The 14614-nt window shown below is 49.4% G+C and overlaps 1 protein-coding gene across 3 annotated transcripts in view; it reads left to right on the plus strand.

Annotated features, from left to right (window-relative positions):
• The window catches only part of LOC122908240 (heat shock transcription factor 2 binding protein), a 103567-nt gene that overhangs the window by 36417 nt on the left and 52536 nt on the right, over nucleotides 1–14614 (plus strand). For all 3 annotated transcript variants that reach the window (XM_044250813.1, XM_044250814.1, XM_044250815.1), the window contains exon 7: nucleotides 5323–5440. In XM_044250813.1, the coding sequence (XP_044106748.1) occupies nucleotides 5323–5440 (118 nt within the window). The remainder of the gene's footprint in view (nucleotides 1–5322; nucleotides 5441–14614) is intronic.

Here is a 14614-nt window from a genome sequence, read left to right on the forward strand (position 1 = left end):
CATGTTGGATCAGAGGGATCCCAACAAAGACTGTCCAAGTATCCTTCAGATCTGGGGTTATGATCCGAGAGAAGTAGTGTGGAACTCAGTGAATCCCTGCGGATGTAACTTTCTGCGTGAACTGTTGGTTTTTCGAGGTACGTTGGCCAACTTTATAGAAGGGACAGTAAAGGAACCCGAGCATTAACCTGTTCCAGCGGGAGGGTGGGTGGCATGTGGTTGGGCAGCTCAGCAAAATGGGATACAATTATTTTGTTACATGTTCACAGACCTTGGATGAGTGCGTACCCTTGACCAGTAGGCTTTTTAAAAGCAGGTGACACTAGGTGATTGGAAGGACTGGTACAAGGAATAACCAGTCCTTTTTCTTTGAAGCTGGCTGCCGTTGGCCTGTGGCCTTCTGAGGCTTCTGCTAGAGGGCATTGAGAAAGTTTTGTAAAGATTTAGCAGAACTCTTTTGGCTTTTGCTCTAGTTATGGGATTCCGTCCATAGAATCTTTTCCCCATACAGATCACAGTTCATTCATGCTTATTTCTTGAATCATATACATAGTTTGGACAAACTAATATTCCCATCAGCTAGAATCTGTGTATGAGAGAATTCTCTGGGATTTCTCCAAGTCATCCTTCTATAGTCCCACAGGAGCTAGGTCCCCCAAACTATGAGCAAAACTGCCTTCTGGAGGCTACTTCCCAGTGGGACTGGGCACCCTCTCAGCTCCGAAGGGCGTCGCCGTAAATGGCGCACAGAGGCGGGGCTTTCACGGGGAGATTGCCCATGGCCCCCGGCTCTCTCCCTTGCCCCTGACAGCTGAGTGATTGACTCAGTAAGAAGCCACCACAGCAAATGCAAAGAAACAAAAACCAAACAATAAAGCAAAGGTCACAGTATTAATGTTAGAGGAAACTTGCTTATGTTTCTTTAAGAAAATGTGGTGTCGTATTAGTGCTGTCCATGAGAGTTTTGTAGGAAGCAAGTCCGAGATGAGCAGCAGAGACTAAGTAACTTACCAAACACGGAAACTGTGTATCTATGTTGCTACTGTTATTTTAAACAGCTTTTCTGAGATGTAATAATCTACTCTACAGTTTCCCAATTTAAAGTGTGCACTTTGATGGCATCATGTGATTTGCCTCCATGTCCACAGTCCACTTTGAGTCCTTTTTGTCCCCCTGAGAAGAAAGGAAGGAATCCCGCTAATGGCCGTCGCTCCCCAGTACCGCCATGCGCCAGGCTCCAGGTGACCACTGATCCGCTTTCTGCCTCTGGACTGGCCCGGTCCCTGCTTTTACATGGTATAATCACAGCGTATGGGGCCCTCTGTGCTGGGCTTCTCCCACTCAGTGTCGTGTTTTCGAGGCTTGTCCGTGTCGTGCCTGTGTTTGACTGGGATTCCGGTGTGTGGCCGAACCGCACTTACTCCTTGTCCCTTATCCATCAACTGCAGGGTGTCCGGGTAGCTTCTACTTTGTTGTTATGAATAATGATGCTGTGAACGTCTGTGTCCATGTTCTGGTGTGGACGTGTGTTTGCATTTCTGTTGGGCGGTAGGAGTGGGATTCCTGGGGTCACATGATCATAGGGTTTCAGCCACTTCAGGGGGCTTTGAGCTCATTTTCCAGGCCCACCAGCGATGCCCGAGGGCTGCAGTTGCTCTGCGCACTCGTCCGTGTTCTTAATTAACTTTCTGATCGTGGCCATCCTAGTGGGCGTGAAGTGGGATCTCACTGGCTTTCATGTGCATTTCCCTGCTGGCCAGAAATGTTGAACATCTTTTCACGTACTTGCTGGCCATCTGTATATCTTCCTTGGGGAAATGTTTATTCAACACTTTGGCCCATTTTGAAATTGAGTTACTTATCTTTTTATTATTGATCTGTAGGAGTTTTCTGTATATTCCAGATACCAGTCCCTTAGCAGACACATGATTTACAAAATTTTTCTCTGGTTCTGTCAGTTGCCTTATTACTTTCTTTTTTTTTTTTTTTAAGATTTTATTTATTTATTTGACAAATCACAAGTAGGCAGAGAGGCAGACGGGGGTGGGGTGGGGTGAAGCAGGCTTCCCGATGAGCAGAGAGCCCCACGCAGGGCTCAATCCCAGGACGCCAAGATCACCACCCGAGTTGACGGCAGAGGCCCAACCCATGGAACCACCCAGGTGCCCTGCCTTATTACTTTCTTGATAGTGTCCTTTGAAGTCCGGAAGTTTTAAATTTTGATGATACCCAGTCTTTTTTTTCTTTAGTTGCTTGTGTTTTCGGTGTCATATCTGAGAAACCATTGTCTGATCCAAGGCCATGAAGATTTATCCCTATGTTTTCTTCCAAGACTTTTTGGTTTTAGCTGGATATTTAGGACTTTGGTCCATTTTGAGTTAATTTTCATATATGATGTCAACTTCATTGGTTTGCATGTGAATATCCAGTTGTCCCAGCACCATTTATTAAAAAGATTATTCATTTGTCCTTTCTTCATTCAATCATTTTGATACCCTTCTTGAAAATCAGTTGAGGAAAACAAAACGAGGGTTTATCTCTGGATTCTCACGTCTATCATGGATCTGTTTGTCTGTCGTTACGCTAGTACCCCGTTGTTGTTTCTATTGATGAAAATAAGATGAAATTATTATAAAGCAAAAATAACAGATATAACACATCTCAGCTCTTTGTATATATGTATTTTAGGATTTTTTTAAAAAGACTTAATTTATTTGAAAGAGAGCCCATGAGAGCGAGAACACAGGCAGTGGGGAGGGGAGCGGGAGAGGAGGAAGCAGGCTTCCTGCTGAGCGGGGAGCCCGATGCAGGGCTCCGTCCCAGGACCCCGAGATCATGGCCTGAGCTGAAGGCAGATGGTGGCCCAAGCTTTTTTTTTTTAAGTCATCTCTGCACCCAACCTGGGGCTTGAACTCATGACCCTCAGAGATCAAGAGTCGCACCCTCTTCTGGCTGAGCCAGCCAGGCGCCCCTCAGCTCTGGTTTTTTTTTATCAGCATGCGGAACTGACACCAGATTCACTTCTTAAATTACATAATTACTGTGGTAACTTAATAGAAATAATGGTAAATAATTTGAAGAAAAAATAAACCTAGCGGACCCAAGGACATTTTGACAGAAAGTCCCACGGGCATCCTCTGGCCTTGGAGCTGGCGCCCCAGACAGACCCGCGAGGGCTGGGGCTTCTGTGCAGGAGTTGGGTCATGGTCCTGTTCCTCGGTCGCGTGCTCTTCAGTTACTGGTATGCCGCGGGCTTGGGGGCTTGACGGACCCGCCATGCGGGCCTTGGCTAATTTGTTGGGTGCTGTCGCCTGCTGAGATGCTGTGTGTGGCTTGCCCTGTAGCGCTCTCTCCGGCAACACCCCGGTGATGTCCCCTTCTCTGCGGCTTGTCACACGAGCCACCTGAAGCCTCAGGTCCTCACATGAGCCCAGCCGGCTATGTCCTCCGGGCTCGGCAGGGGTGATTCGCTGCTGCTCCGCAGTGTGTGGGGCCTCGGCTGGGGCGGCTCCCAGCGCAGAGGGGTGGAGCTGCGGGGGGCTTGCAGGGCGGGGGTCTCTCTCCCCTTCAGTCTCCGCTTCTCACGGTACCTGCTGGCTCTGGTCTCTGCATCGGGCAGCCTCGGCATGGTTCGATTTCTTCCTCAGTGACTCTAGGCTTCCAGAGAAAGTGGCAAGAGACCAAGGTAGAAAGTCACACGATGTTGGTTCCGCTATGTTCTGCCCGTCACACGAGTCACAGGGCAGAGACAACATAGGGTTTGTGTGCAGGCGTGGTTTGTGGGCAAGTCATCTCCAGAAACGAAGGACGTGGCTAGATGTAGGTTTTTCTGTGGGGTTTCCAGGAGGTGGTCTACTATAGCTACGTGAAGAACACTTTCCTCTGAAAAACCGTCTTCACATGACTTTCTATCAATTTTTGATGCCAAATGCTTGAAGGTTGCATTTCCTTGCAAATATTTCTTTACTAAAACTTGAGTGTGTCATATACTAGAAAATATGATGGTTAGGTTCAAATTGAACAAAGAAGGCAAGTTCATGTCAGTGAAGGGTCCCATCTTCAGCAAAGCTATAGCTCTTGTGAAATTACATACCAGATAACACTGTACCATTTAGGAAGCAGCATTTGCTGGAAAGGCAAGCAGAAGTGGGGAAAAATCTGGTAGGGTTCAGAGACTTGATGATCTCTCTCTTGATTCTTCTTTGTCCGGATAGACAAAAAGAAAGAGGAGCGTCCAGGATTGACACCGTGAGCTGATCCGGTAGCACAGATGGAATTTTATGTTCGTCGTCAGATTGTAGTCAACCAGAGGCAGAACGAATAAGTGATAAAGTTCATCCTCCATTCTTTTTTTTATTTTTATTTTTTATTTTTTTAATCCTCCATTCTTGATAATTAACAGCAAACTGAAAACAGAAGAAAAGTTCCTGAAACCAGTGAAGGAGATCTGTGAGAATCACCTGAGACGCCGCGTTGACCTGTGGATTACTGGAAGCTGCCCGTCGGGGTCAGGGGGCGGCCAAGGCTGCCGCTGCCCTGCTTCTCTCCAAGTTTGGCCTGGTTGTCTGAGCTGGCAATTTTAGTCCCTGTGGATCATGCTTTATTGTTAGACCTAGCTAAAGAAAAGTCTCAGCAGCACAGACACAAATAAATGCGGGGAGCGCCGATGTGGCCGGATGGGTGTTCACTAGTATGGACAGAGCCAGCAGGAGCCGCGGCCTTGGAATTCCAGTGGGGGCCGGTGGGATTACCTGGTCTCATCAGGGCCTCCGGCCTGCAGAAACGTAATACTTGCCAGCCCACAATAGGATGTAAAATTTAGAAAAGAGCTTTTTCAGGATTAGCGGTCATACTCTTTTTTGATCTCATGATTTCAGTTTGCTACTGTGGTTCGAAGTCGTTAGGCTTTCACTCCCAGGGCTGAAGATGGCTTTCAGTGTGTTTGGTCCCAGATGGAGTCGTCTGCGTCCTCCTCCCGTGTGAACCCTGCCTGCCCCGAGCTGTTGAATCCAGGCCCCGGAGCGCGCTGCGGTCAGGTCGCAGACATACTTAGATCCTGAGCTCTGTTCCCCCGACGCGGTGTCTGCTAAGCACGGGGGACATTGGGACATTACTCAGCGTCTTGGTGACTGTTGTGCCTGTCAGTTACTCTCTGGACTGTCCGCTCCTGGATGGCCGTTCGGTCGTACTTCGAGGGCTAGTCTGCGTTTTCAGTAGGTCTGTTAGGAGACAAAGAGCAAAAAACCACTCCGTCTCGGGCAGGCTTTCCCAGGCCCTGAAGGAACAGTGATTCTGATGCTCCGTCTTCTCTTTCTGTTGCAGATGTGGCCGCCATTGCGTGTGGTCGAGAATTCTTGGTTAACTCAAGCCGGACTCTGTTGGACACCGTGCTGCAGCTTCTGGGGGACCTGAGGCCGGGACAGTGCACCAAACTCAAAGTGTACGGTGGGCGGTATTAAAAAGCTCGTGTGTATTTACTTATTAGTTAGAATTTGCTGACTGGGCTTCTTTTGCAAGTAAACACAGGTAATTTGGCAACAGTTCCAAAAAAGCAGAAGAAACACATGACGTGGAAAGTAAGGGATGCGTTCTTTATTCACTGCTGTCTCAGAAAAATCCTAAGAAGGAAAAGAATATTCTCCCCCGTTAGAGCAGTCAGTGAGCCCCAGATGCTATTATGTGACGCTTCAGGGTTCTGTTAATTGCCTCCACAGTGAGCTTGGAGATGTTTATGACAGCAGTGTCCCATAGCCAGGTACAAAAATCGGACTGGATTTCTGCTGGGTAAAAACCTGGTGGTTCAAACAACACGTCCTTCTCGGTTCTGTAGGTCCGAGTGCAGTGGGGGAGCTTACCAGGGTCTCTGACGAGGGTCTCTGGCCAGAGTCACCGTGTTGACTGGCCCTTTTCCAGAGGCTCCAGGCGGGAGGCTTGTAGGGATGTTCAGGTTGCCAGCGAATCCCGTCCCTTGCCCTTGTGGGTCTGAGGCTCTTATTCCTTGCTGGCTGCCACGTGTGGCTTTTCTAGCTTCCGGGCTCACTGAATTTCTGATCGCACGAGCCACCCGTCTCCAAGCTGCGTGAGCTCACTGCATCCTTCCTCTACGGGGAAGCTCTTGGGCTTCCTCTTCTACCAGCCGGAGAGAATGCGGTGCTTTTGACGGGCTCATAGGTGTAAGTTAGAGATCACGCAATGCACTCCCTCTTAATGGACTCTGAGTCCCTTGATGGGTCATGTCCGTTCTGTTTGCGTCACTGTCAGCCATAGAACTTACCACAGCCAGGGTGTTTCGCTCTGCGTCCAGCCCCGGGGACTAGGGCAGGAGATGTCTGGCCATTTTAGGCTTCTGCCCACCACACTGTTCACTCAGTGGCTGCTTTTCCTCCTTGGAACATTGTTTCTAGTAGCTTCTTTTTCTTTTTCTTTTTTTAAGATTTTATTTATTTATTTGACAGAGAGAGATCACAAGTAGGCAGAGAGGCAGGCAGAGAGAGAGAGAGAGGAAGCAGGCTCCCCGCAGAGCAGAGAGCCCGATGTGGGACTCGATCCCAGGCCCCTGAGATCATGACCTGAGCCTAAGGCAGCGGCTTAACCCACTGAGCCCCCCAGGCGCCCCCTCTAGTAGCTTCTTTAAAGTCTCTGTCATCTTGGCCTGGTGTCTCTTGGTTGTCTTTTCCCTTGTGAGTTAGGATTTTTCCCGTTTCTTCATGTGCAGAGTAATTTGGGGTCGTACTGTGGACATTGGACTATGGGGATACCCCAGGTCCTGCTGAAACCGTGGAGAAAGCGTCGTTTTGTTTGAGCAGGCCGCAGCCTGGTTGGGTTCCCGTCACAAGCTCTGACCAGCCTTTTGGGTCACTTCCGGCTTCAGAACTGCCCTCTGGTGCCACCCGTGCCTGCCTGACGCCTGGCTTGTCACCGGCCGTTTCGTCCCATATGCTGCTTGTGACTAGACTGACACGCGCGGCGCCTGGCGTGAGGCCGGGGCTTCTGAACAGCCTTGTGGGGTCGCCTGCCCGGTTGCTGAACTTCCCGCCGCGGGCCGGGGACTGGGTTTCCCCTTTGCCTGGGCTGCTGGGGTTCTGCGCGCCCTGCCGCGTCCTGCGCTAACGCAGCGTCCAGGGCCGGGGAGGATTTCCTTCCACACAGCTGGGGTGATGTGGGGGCCCCGCGCTCTGCAGAGCCCTTCCCTGCACCCCTGCCCGAGCGGTGCCCGGTGCGTCAGTGCTGCCCCTGGGCTTGGGGGCGGGAGGGTGAACTCACTGGTGGTCGCTGCTCTCGGATTCTATACTTCCCGGTCCGCCCGCTTGCTGCGGTTTGCCTGTCTGGGGTTTCACGAGCCGCTCCGTGCTTTCTGTTCAGAATTCTTAGCTGCGCTCCGCGGGACCAGAGGGCGGGCTGTGGCTTCCGCCTTATTGGAAGCAGATTCTGGAGTCTGTTCTGGTATTTTCTACCAGCAGATACGTGTCCGTGAGCAGTCCGCTACAGCACGGCGCGTGACTCCTGCAGTTCTGCGTATGTGCTCACACGTGCGTCTGTGGCTCGAGTTCATTCCTTTCAAGTGTCCTGCTCGGGAAAACGCGGAACGGTTGGCTTGTCCGATCCCCGACAGCCGAGCACTGGGTTATTTGCAGGCTTTTCTGCCCACGCGGAGCGGTGCGGGAGCGTCTGCGGCGAACTCCCCCTCGCCCGCCCGTGCGAGCGCCGCTCCGGGAGCCGGACGCAGAGGGCGGCGACGGGCAGGGAAGGAGCGCACGGTCCCCGGTGAGGCGGCTGCCGCGTGGCCACCAGCGCCCGCACCTCCCCGACAGCAGCGGCGTTCCGGGCCCCGCGGCCCTCCTCAGTGCTTCGTTCTCTGTTCCCCTCTTGGGAAGACTGTTCTCTAGATCCTCCGGCCTGTCTGTGGGTGGATGTTACGAGCGAGGGGCAGGTCTGCAGCAGTTTTGTTCCTGTGAATTACCTGTTCGCGTCTGTTGCCTCTTTTCCGTTGGGCTCTATCTCTCCCGACGGGCTGTGGTTTCCTACGTGTTCTGGATACTGCACGTTGTCTCTCCTGCTCTGCGGTCTGTGCGAGGTCAGGGCTTCGGGGCCAGTTCGCCCGCTGCTCCGCTTCCGAGGCTAGGCTTTGTGTGGGGCTGCGTCTCTCCTAGTCCCTGTGGTTCAGCATGCGGAGCCCATGCTCGCTTCCTCGGCAGCCCTTGTCCTGCAGCGGGAGATGCGCAGACTCGCATTCGGAGACGTTTGCTTGCTTGCTTGCTTGGCTGTTTTCCTTCTGCCGGGGAGCAGAGCGCATCTATGGACTGTTTGCCTCAAACCCCACTTGGGACCTCGGCATTTGCCATCCCAAAGTGGCTCTCCTGCCATCATGGTCTCTGGCCGCCTTCGGGTTTGCAGGCCACTCGGCCGAGTTTTTCTTCACTGCACACACCCGACCTCGGTCCTCTGGAACCAGGACGTTTCTTGCACTGCAGGTCAACTTCTCTTTTTGGCCTCTCGCTCTCCGGACTGTAACTTGGCTCTTCCCTTTTCATCTCTGTGAGCAAAGGCTGCTCATTTTCAGCAATTTGGGTGCCTCAGACCCCGAGATAGGGAATTTAAAAAAAAGACTTAAATCTTTTAGAACAGTTTTAGTTTCACAACAAAATTCAGAGGAAGATAGAGATTTTCCATATTCCCTCTGGTCCCCATATGTCGTCTTCTCCACCATCAACATCGCTCACCAGAATTTTTTTTGCCAACAGTGAGCCCACACTGACACGTCATAATCTCATCATCGTCCAAAGACTGTAGTTTACCTGCATTAACTCTTCGTGTGTGCGCTTGGTGTGCTTGGACCGCTGTGTTATGACATACGTTCATCAGGGCAATAACATACAGTGTTTCCACTGCTAGAAATCTGTTGTGTTCTCCTGGTTCCTCTTTCCTCCCCCACCACCCCTGGCAACCACTGATCCGTCACCGGCCCCACCGCTGTGCCTTCGCCAGTGATTGAGTCCTGTCGCTGGGATCCCACGGGATGCAGCCTTCTCAGACCGGCTCCTGTCCCTCAGTGACATGCTGTCACGGCCCGTCCGAGTCTTCCCGTGGCTTTGAGTTTTAAGAGTTCTTTGTGTATTTTGGATGACTTTCCTCTATCAGATGCGTCTTCTGCAAATATTTCCTCTCTGTCCGTGGCTTGTCTTCTTACTTTCCTGGCACGGTCTTTCACGGAACACAAGTTTTTAATTTTGATGACGTCAGCTTATCAGTGACTTCGTTCACGGAGCTCGGTATTGTGTCTACAAAACAGGCGTCACTGTATGGGGCGCAGATGTTCTCAGACATTATTCCCTGGTAGCTTTACAGTTCTGCATTTTACGTTGGGGTCAGCGACGCATGTTGACGTAATTCTGTGGCGCACGTAAGATTGGCGTCTGGGTTCATTTTCGTATGTGCAGGCGTCCGGTTGTTCCAGTGCCACTTGTTGAAGAGACTGTCTTCGCTTCCTTGTGTTGCCTTTGATTGTTTGTCCGGCGTCCGCTGGCTGTGTTTGTGCAGGTCTGTTACTGAGCTCTGTTCTGTCCCATTCATCTCTTTGTCTTTTCTGTCACCAGCACCAGGCTCTTTCCACCCCCGTAGCTTCATGGTAAGGCCTGAAGCCAGGTAGGGTTGGTCCTCCAACCCGTTCTGTGCCATGTCGGCTCTTCCGGCCCTCTGCCTCTGCACAGAACCTTACAGTCGGTTTGCTAAGCCCCGGAGTAACCTGCTGGGATTTTGACTGGGACTCGTGCATCTGCCGACCAAGTTGGGGAGCGCAGGCGTCTTGACAATGTGGAGTCTTCCTGTCCATGAAAGTGGAATCAATCTACCCATTTTTTTCTTTTTCTTTTTTTTCTTACTTCCCTTCCCTTTTTCTTCCTTTCTTTCTTTAAGATTTATTTATTTATTTGAGTGAGAGAGGAGGGACAGAGGGAGAGGGAGAGAAAAACTCCAGCAGACTCCTCACTGAGCCCAGAGCCGGACGTGGGGTTGGATCTCACGACCCTGAGATCATGACCTGAGCTAACACCAACGGTTGAACGTTTAACCAGCTCTGCCACTCCGAGGCCCAGTCTGTCTTCCTTCCTTCCCTTCTCTCCCATCTGCCTTTCTTTCTATCTTCCATTTATTTAGTTATTGGCTTCATCAGAGCTTTCTAGTTTTCTTCATGCAGGTCTTATACATATCTTGTTAGATATATACCTGAGTACTTAATTTTTAGGAGGTGCTAAGGTGAGTGGTATTGCATTTTTAATTTCAATTCTACAGGTACATTGTTGGTATATGGGAAACCACTTGGCTTTTGTATGGCTGTCTGGTATCCTGAAAGCTTACTATAATCTTACTGGTTCTAGGAGGGTTTTTTGGTTGATTCTTTTAGATTGTCTACATAGACAGTTATGTCATCTGCGGACAAAGACAGTTTGATTTCTTCCCAAACTGTATACCTTTTTTTTTTTTTAAGATTTATTTATTAGAGAGAGAGAGTGCACGTGTGTGTGTGTAAGAGCAGGGGAGGGGCAGAGGGAGAGGGAAAGAAGCAGACTCCTTGCGGAGCCCCCCATGCAGGGTTCAATCTCATGACCCTGAGATCATGACCTGAGCCGAAACTAAGAGTTGGAGGCTTAGCCGGATGAGCCACCCAGGCACCCCAATCTATTTTTCATCCTTTCCTGTCCTGTCCTGTCCTTTCCTGTCTTCTCCTGTCCTCCATGGCAGGCTCCGTGCCCATCGTGGAGGCTATCATAGGGCTCAGTCTCACAGCCCTGAGATTGTGACCTGAGATCGTAACCTGAGCTGAAACAAAGTTTATCAGATTTGTCCAATTAACTATTCCTAGTTTACCGAGAGTTTTATCATGAATGGGTGTTGAATTTTATCAAGTGCTTTTCTGCATCTATTGATATGATTTTGTGATTTCTCTTTTTAGCCTGTTGATATGACAGGTTACATTAATTGATTTTCAAATATTGAACCAGCCTTGTATACCTAGGATAAATGCCACTTGGTCATGGTATACAATTCTAGATATGCTTTTTGGGATTCAATTCGTTAATATTTTGTTGAGGATTTTTGCATCTGTGTTCATGAGAGGGATGGCCTATAGTTTTCTTGTCTTCGTGTTTTTGGTATTTGGGTAATGCTGTTCTCAAAGAATGAGTTAGGAAATATTCTCTGCTTCTGTCCTCTGAGAGAGATTATAGAGAATTAGTATAATTTCTCCCTTAAATATTTGGTAGAATTCACCAGTGAACCCATCTGGGCGTGGTGTTTTCTGTTTTGGAAGATCATCAAGTATTGACTCAGTTTCTTTAATAGATAGAGGCCTCTACAGATGATCTATTCCTTCGTGTGTGAGTTTTCGCAGATTTTGTCTTTCAAGGAGCAGGTCCATTTCACCCAGGTTGTCCACTGAGCTGTTCCTGATATTTGGTTATTATCCTTTCTGTGGGATCTGTAGTGATGTCCCTTTTCTCATTTTTGATATTAGTAATATGTGTCCTCTGTCAATTTCTTTTCAAAGAAACAGCTTTTGGTTTTCTTGATTTTTTTTTTCTACTTGTTTCTGTATTCAGTTTCATTGATTTCTGTTTTAATTCTTATTTCTTCTGCTTATTATGGATTTAATTTGTTTCTCTTTTTTGTGGTGTCCTGAGGTGGAAACCTAGAAGATTGATTTTATTTTATTTTATTTTTTAATTTATTTTTAAAAAGATTTTATTTATTTATTTGATAGGGTGAGATTACAAGTAGGCAGAGAGGCAGGCAGAGAGAGAGGGGGAAGCAGGCTTCCCCGCTGGGCAGAGAGCCTGATGCAGGGCCTGATCCCAGGACCCTGGGATCATGTCCTGAGCTGAAGGCGGAGGCTTTAACCCACTGAGCCACCCAGGCGCCCCGATGATTGATTTTAGATCTTTCTTTTTTCTGACGTATATCCAGTACTATAAATTTCCCTCTGAGTCCTGCTTTTGCTGCATCTCACAAATTTTGGTAAGTTGTATTTTCATTTTCATTTAGTTCAAATATTTAAAAATTTCTCCTGAGACGTCTTCTTTGGTCCATGTGTCCTCGAGCAGTGTGTTGCTTAATCTCCGGGTTATTTAGGGATTTTCCATTTACCTTTCTGTTACTGATTTCTGGTTGAATTCTACTGTGATCTGAGTAATGGTAAAGTTTCTAATCATAATAGCGGGTTCATCTATTTCTGCTAGCAGTTCTATCACCCTTTGCCTCACGTAGTTTGATGCTCTGTTGTCAGGTGCATATGTGTTAAGGATTGTTATGTCTGCTAGAAGGACTGACCCTCTTGTTATCATGCAAATCTGTTCTTTATCCCTGGTCACTAATTGTGTTCCTAAGTTGCTGTGTCTGAAGTTAATAAAGCAACTCTCCTTTCTCATTACCATTAACATGGCATGTCTTCCTTCATCCATTTATTTTTACTCTATATTTATCTTTATATTTAAAGTGGGTTCTTATGGACTGCCTACAGCTGAACTATGTCTTTGATCTGCTCTGACAGTCAGTCCTTCCATGGGGGCCTGTGGACCATTGACGGTCATGGTGATGACAGATACCGTTGGACTCACGATGACCACACTTGTGATTCTTCTCAATTTGCTGCCCTTGGTCTTTGTCCTGTTTCTATCTTCCCCTCTTTTTCTGCTTCGCATGGTTTTCATCGAGCATTTTATATGGTTCCGTTTTCTCTCCTTTCGTAGCAAATCAGCTGAACTACTTTTTCACTGGTTTTCGTTGCTGCCCTACAGCTCACAGAGCCTTTACGAGGAATCCACTTCCACTTTCAGACAACGCCGTGTCTGCCCCCGGGTGGTAGGAGGGCCTTCTGGTCACGTGGTAGTCATGATCCCTGCCTCCCTGCTGCCTTGAGTTTCCTCACCTGCAGGCTGTAACCATTGATGGCGGTTGCAGCTGTTACTTTGAGTGAACTGCTGATTGAGTAAGAAGAAGAAAAGCAAGTTTTTACTTTTCCTTCACTTATTCCTTCTTTAGACCTCTTTCGTTTTTTTAAGTAGATTTGAGTTCTGACTAATGCTCCTTTTCTCTAAAGAGCTTTTCACATTTCTTTCAAGGCCGGTCTACTGGCAACAAATTCCAGTTGTTGTCTAAGAAAGTCTTCATTTCTCAAAAGATTTTATTTATTTGTCAGAGAAAGAGAGAGTGAGCACAAGCAGGGGGAGAGGCAGAGGGAGAAGCAGGCTCCCCACTGAGCAGGGAGTCTGATGCTGGGCTCGATCCCAGGACCCTGGAATCGTGACCTAAGCTGAAGGCAGGTGCTCAGCTGACTGAGCCACGAAGGTGGCCTTCTTCTTTATTTTTTTAAAGGATAATTTCACTGGATGCGGAATTCTTAGTGTTTTTGTTTTTGTTTTTTCCCTCTCAACACTTTAAATATTTCGCTCTGCTCTCTGAGGAGAAGCCACTGTAACTCTTGTCTGTGGCCGTGTGCAGGTGAGCTGGTTTCCCTTTGGCTTTGATCAGGGCTCACTCAGTCTCTGATTTTCCGCAGTTTGGACACAGCGTGCGCAGGCGTGATTGAGCTTTGCACTCACGCTGCTTGCGTTCTCCGAGCCCCTGGGGCTGCGGTTCGGTGTCGGACAGTGGTTGAGGGAATTCCCAGCCACTCCTGCTTCAGGGATGTCTGCTGCTTTCCCTCTCGCTTCTCCCCTGCTGTCCCACCGCACAGAGGTCACACCTTCCGTGGCATCCCATGGTCCTTGGGCGTTCTGTTCCAGTTTTTCATCTTTGGTCCCTCTGCCTTGCGGGTGTTTGGGTTTCCATTGCTGTGTTCTCCAGGGCAGAGATGCTTTCTTACCATGTCTGGTCCACTAGGGAGCCCATCCAAGGCTGTCTTCATCTCTGTACAGTGTTGTTGACTCTAGAGTTCCTTTCTGGTTCTTTCTGAGGTTTTCCGTCTCTGTTTACATCTGCCCGTCTGTCCTTGCGCGCCGTCTGCTTTGCCCGTCAGAGCCTCCAGCACGTTGGTCAGGGCCGTTCTGAATCCCCGGTCTGACGGTTCCGACACGTCGGCCACGTCTGGTTCTGGTGCGCGCTCTTTCTGCACGTGTGTTCTTTAGCTTTTTGTCCTGTGATTTTTGTCTCGGTAGCCAGACACGAGGACCTGGGTGGAAGGAGCTGCTGTGAATCACCTTGGTACGGTGGTGCTGAGGTGCTGGGGGCGGGACGCATTCTGCAGGTCAGTGATCAGGGCTCAGGCTTCCGGTGAGCCTGTGCCTCTGGACTCTGACCTTCATGAGCGTTTCTCAGTTTTTTCTTCCTCTATCCCCCTTAAGTGGGAGAGGACGGCTAGAGTGGGCTGGTGCTGGTTTTTTCCTTTCCCTCGGTCCGGCAGGCTCTGGTTCTACCTGCCTTCCCCGAGGGCAGGCCCTGGTGGAAGAACGGAGCACCTGGCTGTTTCTCCGAGCGGTGCTTTCCCCCGCGCCTGCTCTGGGGGCCTGCGTGGGCTCCTGGAGGTACGTGTCACCCTGTCGTGGAGGCCTCCGTGAGTGGGTCCCTCGGACGTGTTAATTCTCACACTTGTCCCCACTGAACCGCTGGAGGTTGACCGGGTCCA

This window comes from Neovison vison, chromosome 6 (assembly GCF_020171115.1).
Source record: "Neovison vison isolate M4711 chromosome 6, ASM_NN_V1, whole genome shotgun sequence".
NCBI lineage: Eukaryota > Metazoa > Chordata > Mammalia > Carnivora > Mustelidae > Neogale > Neogale vison.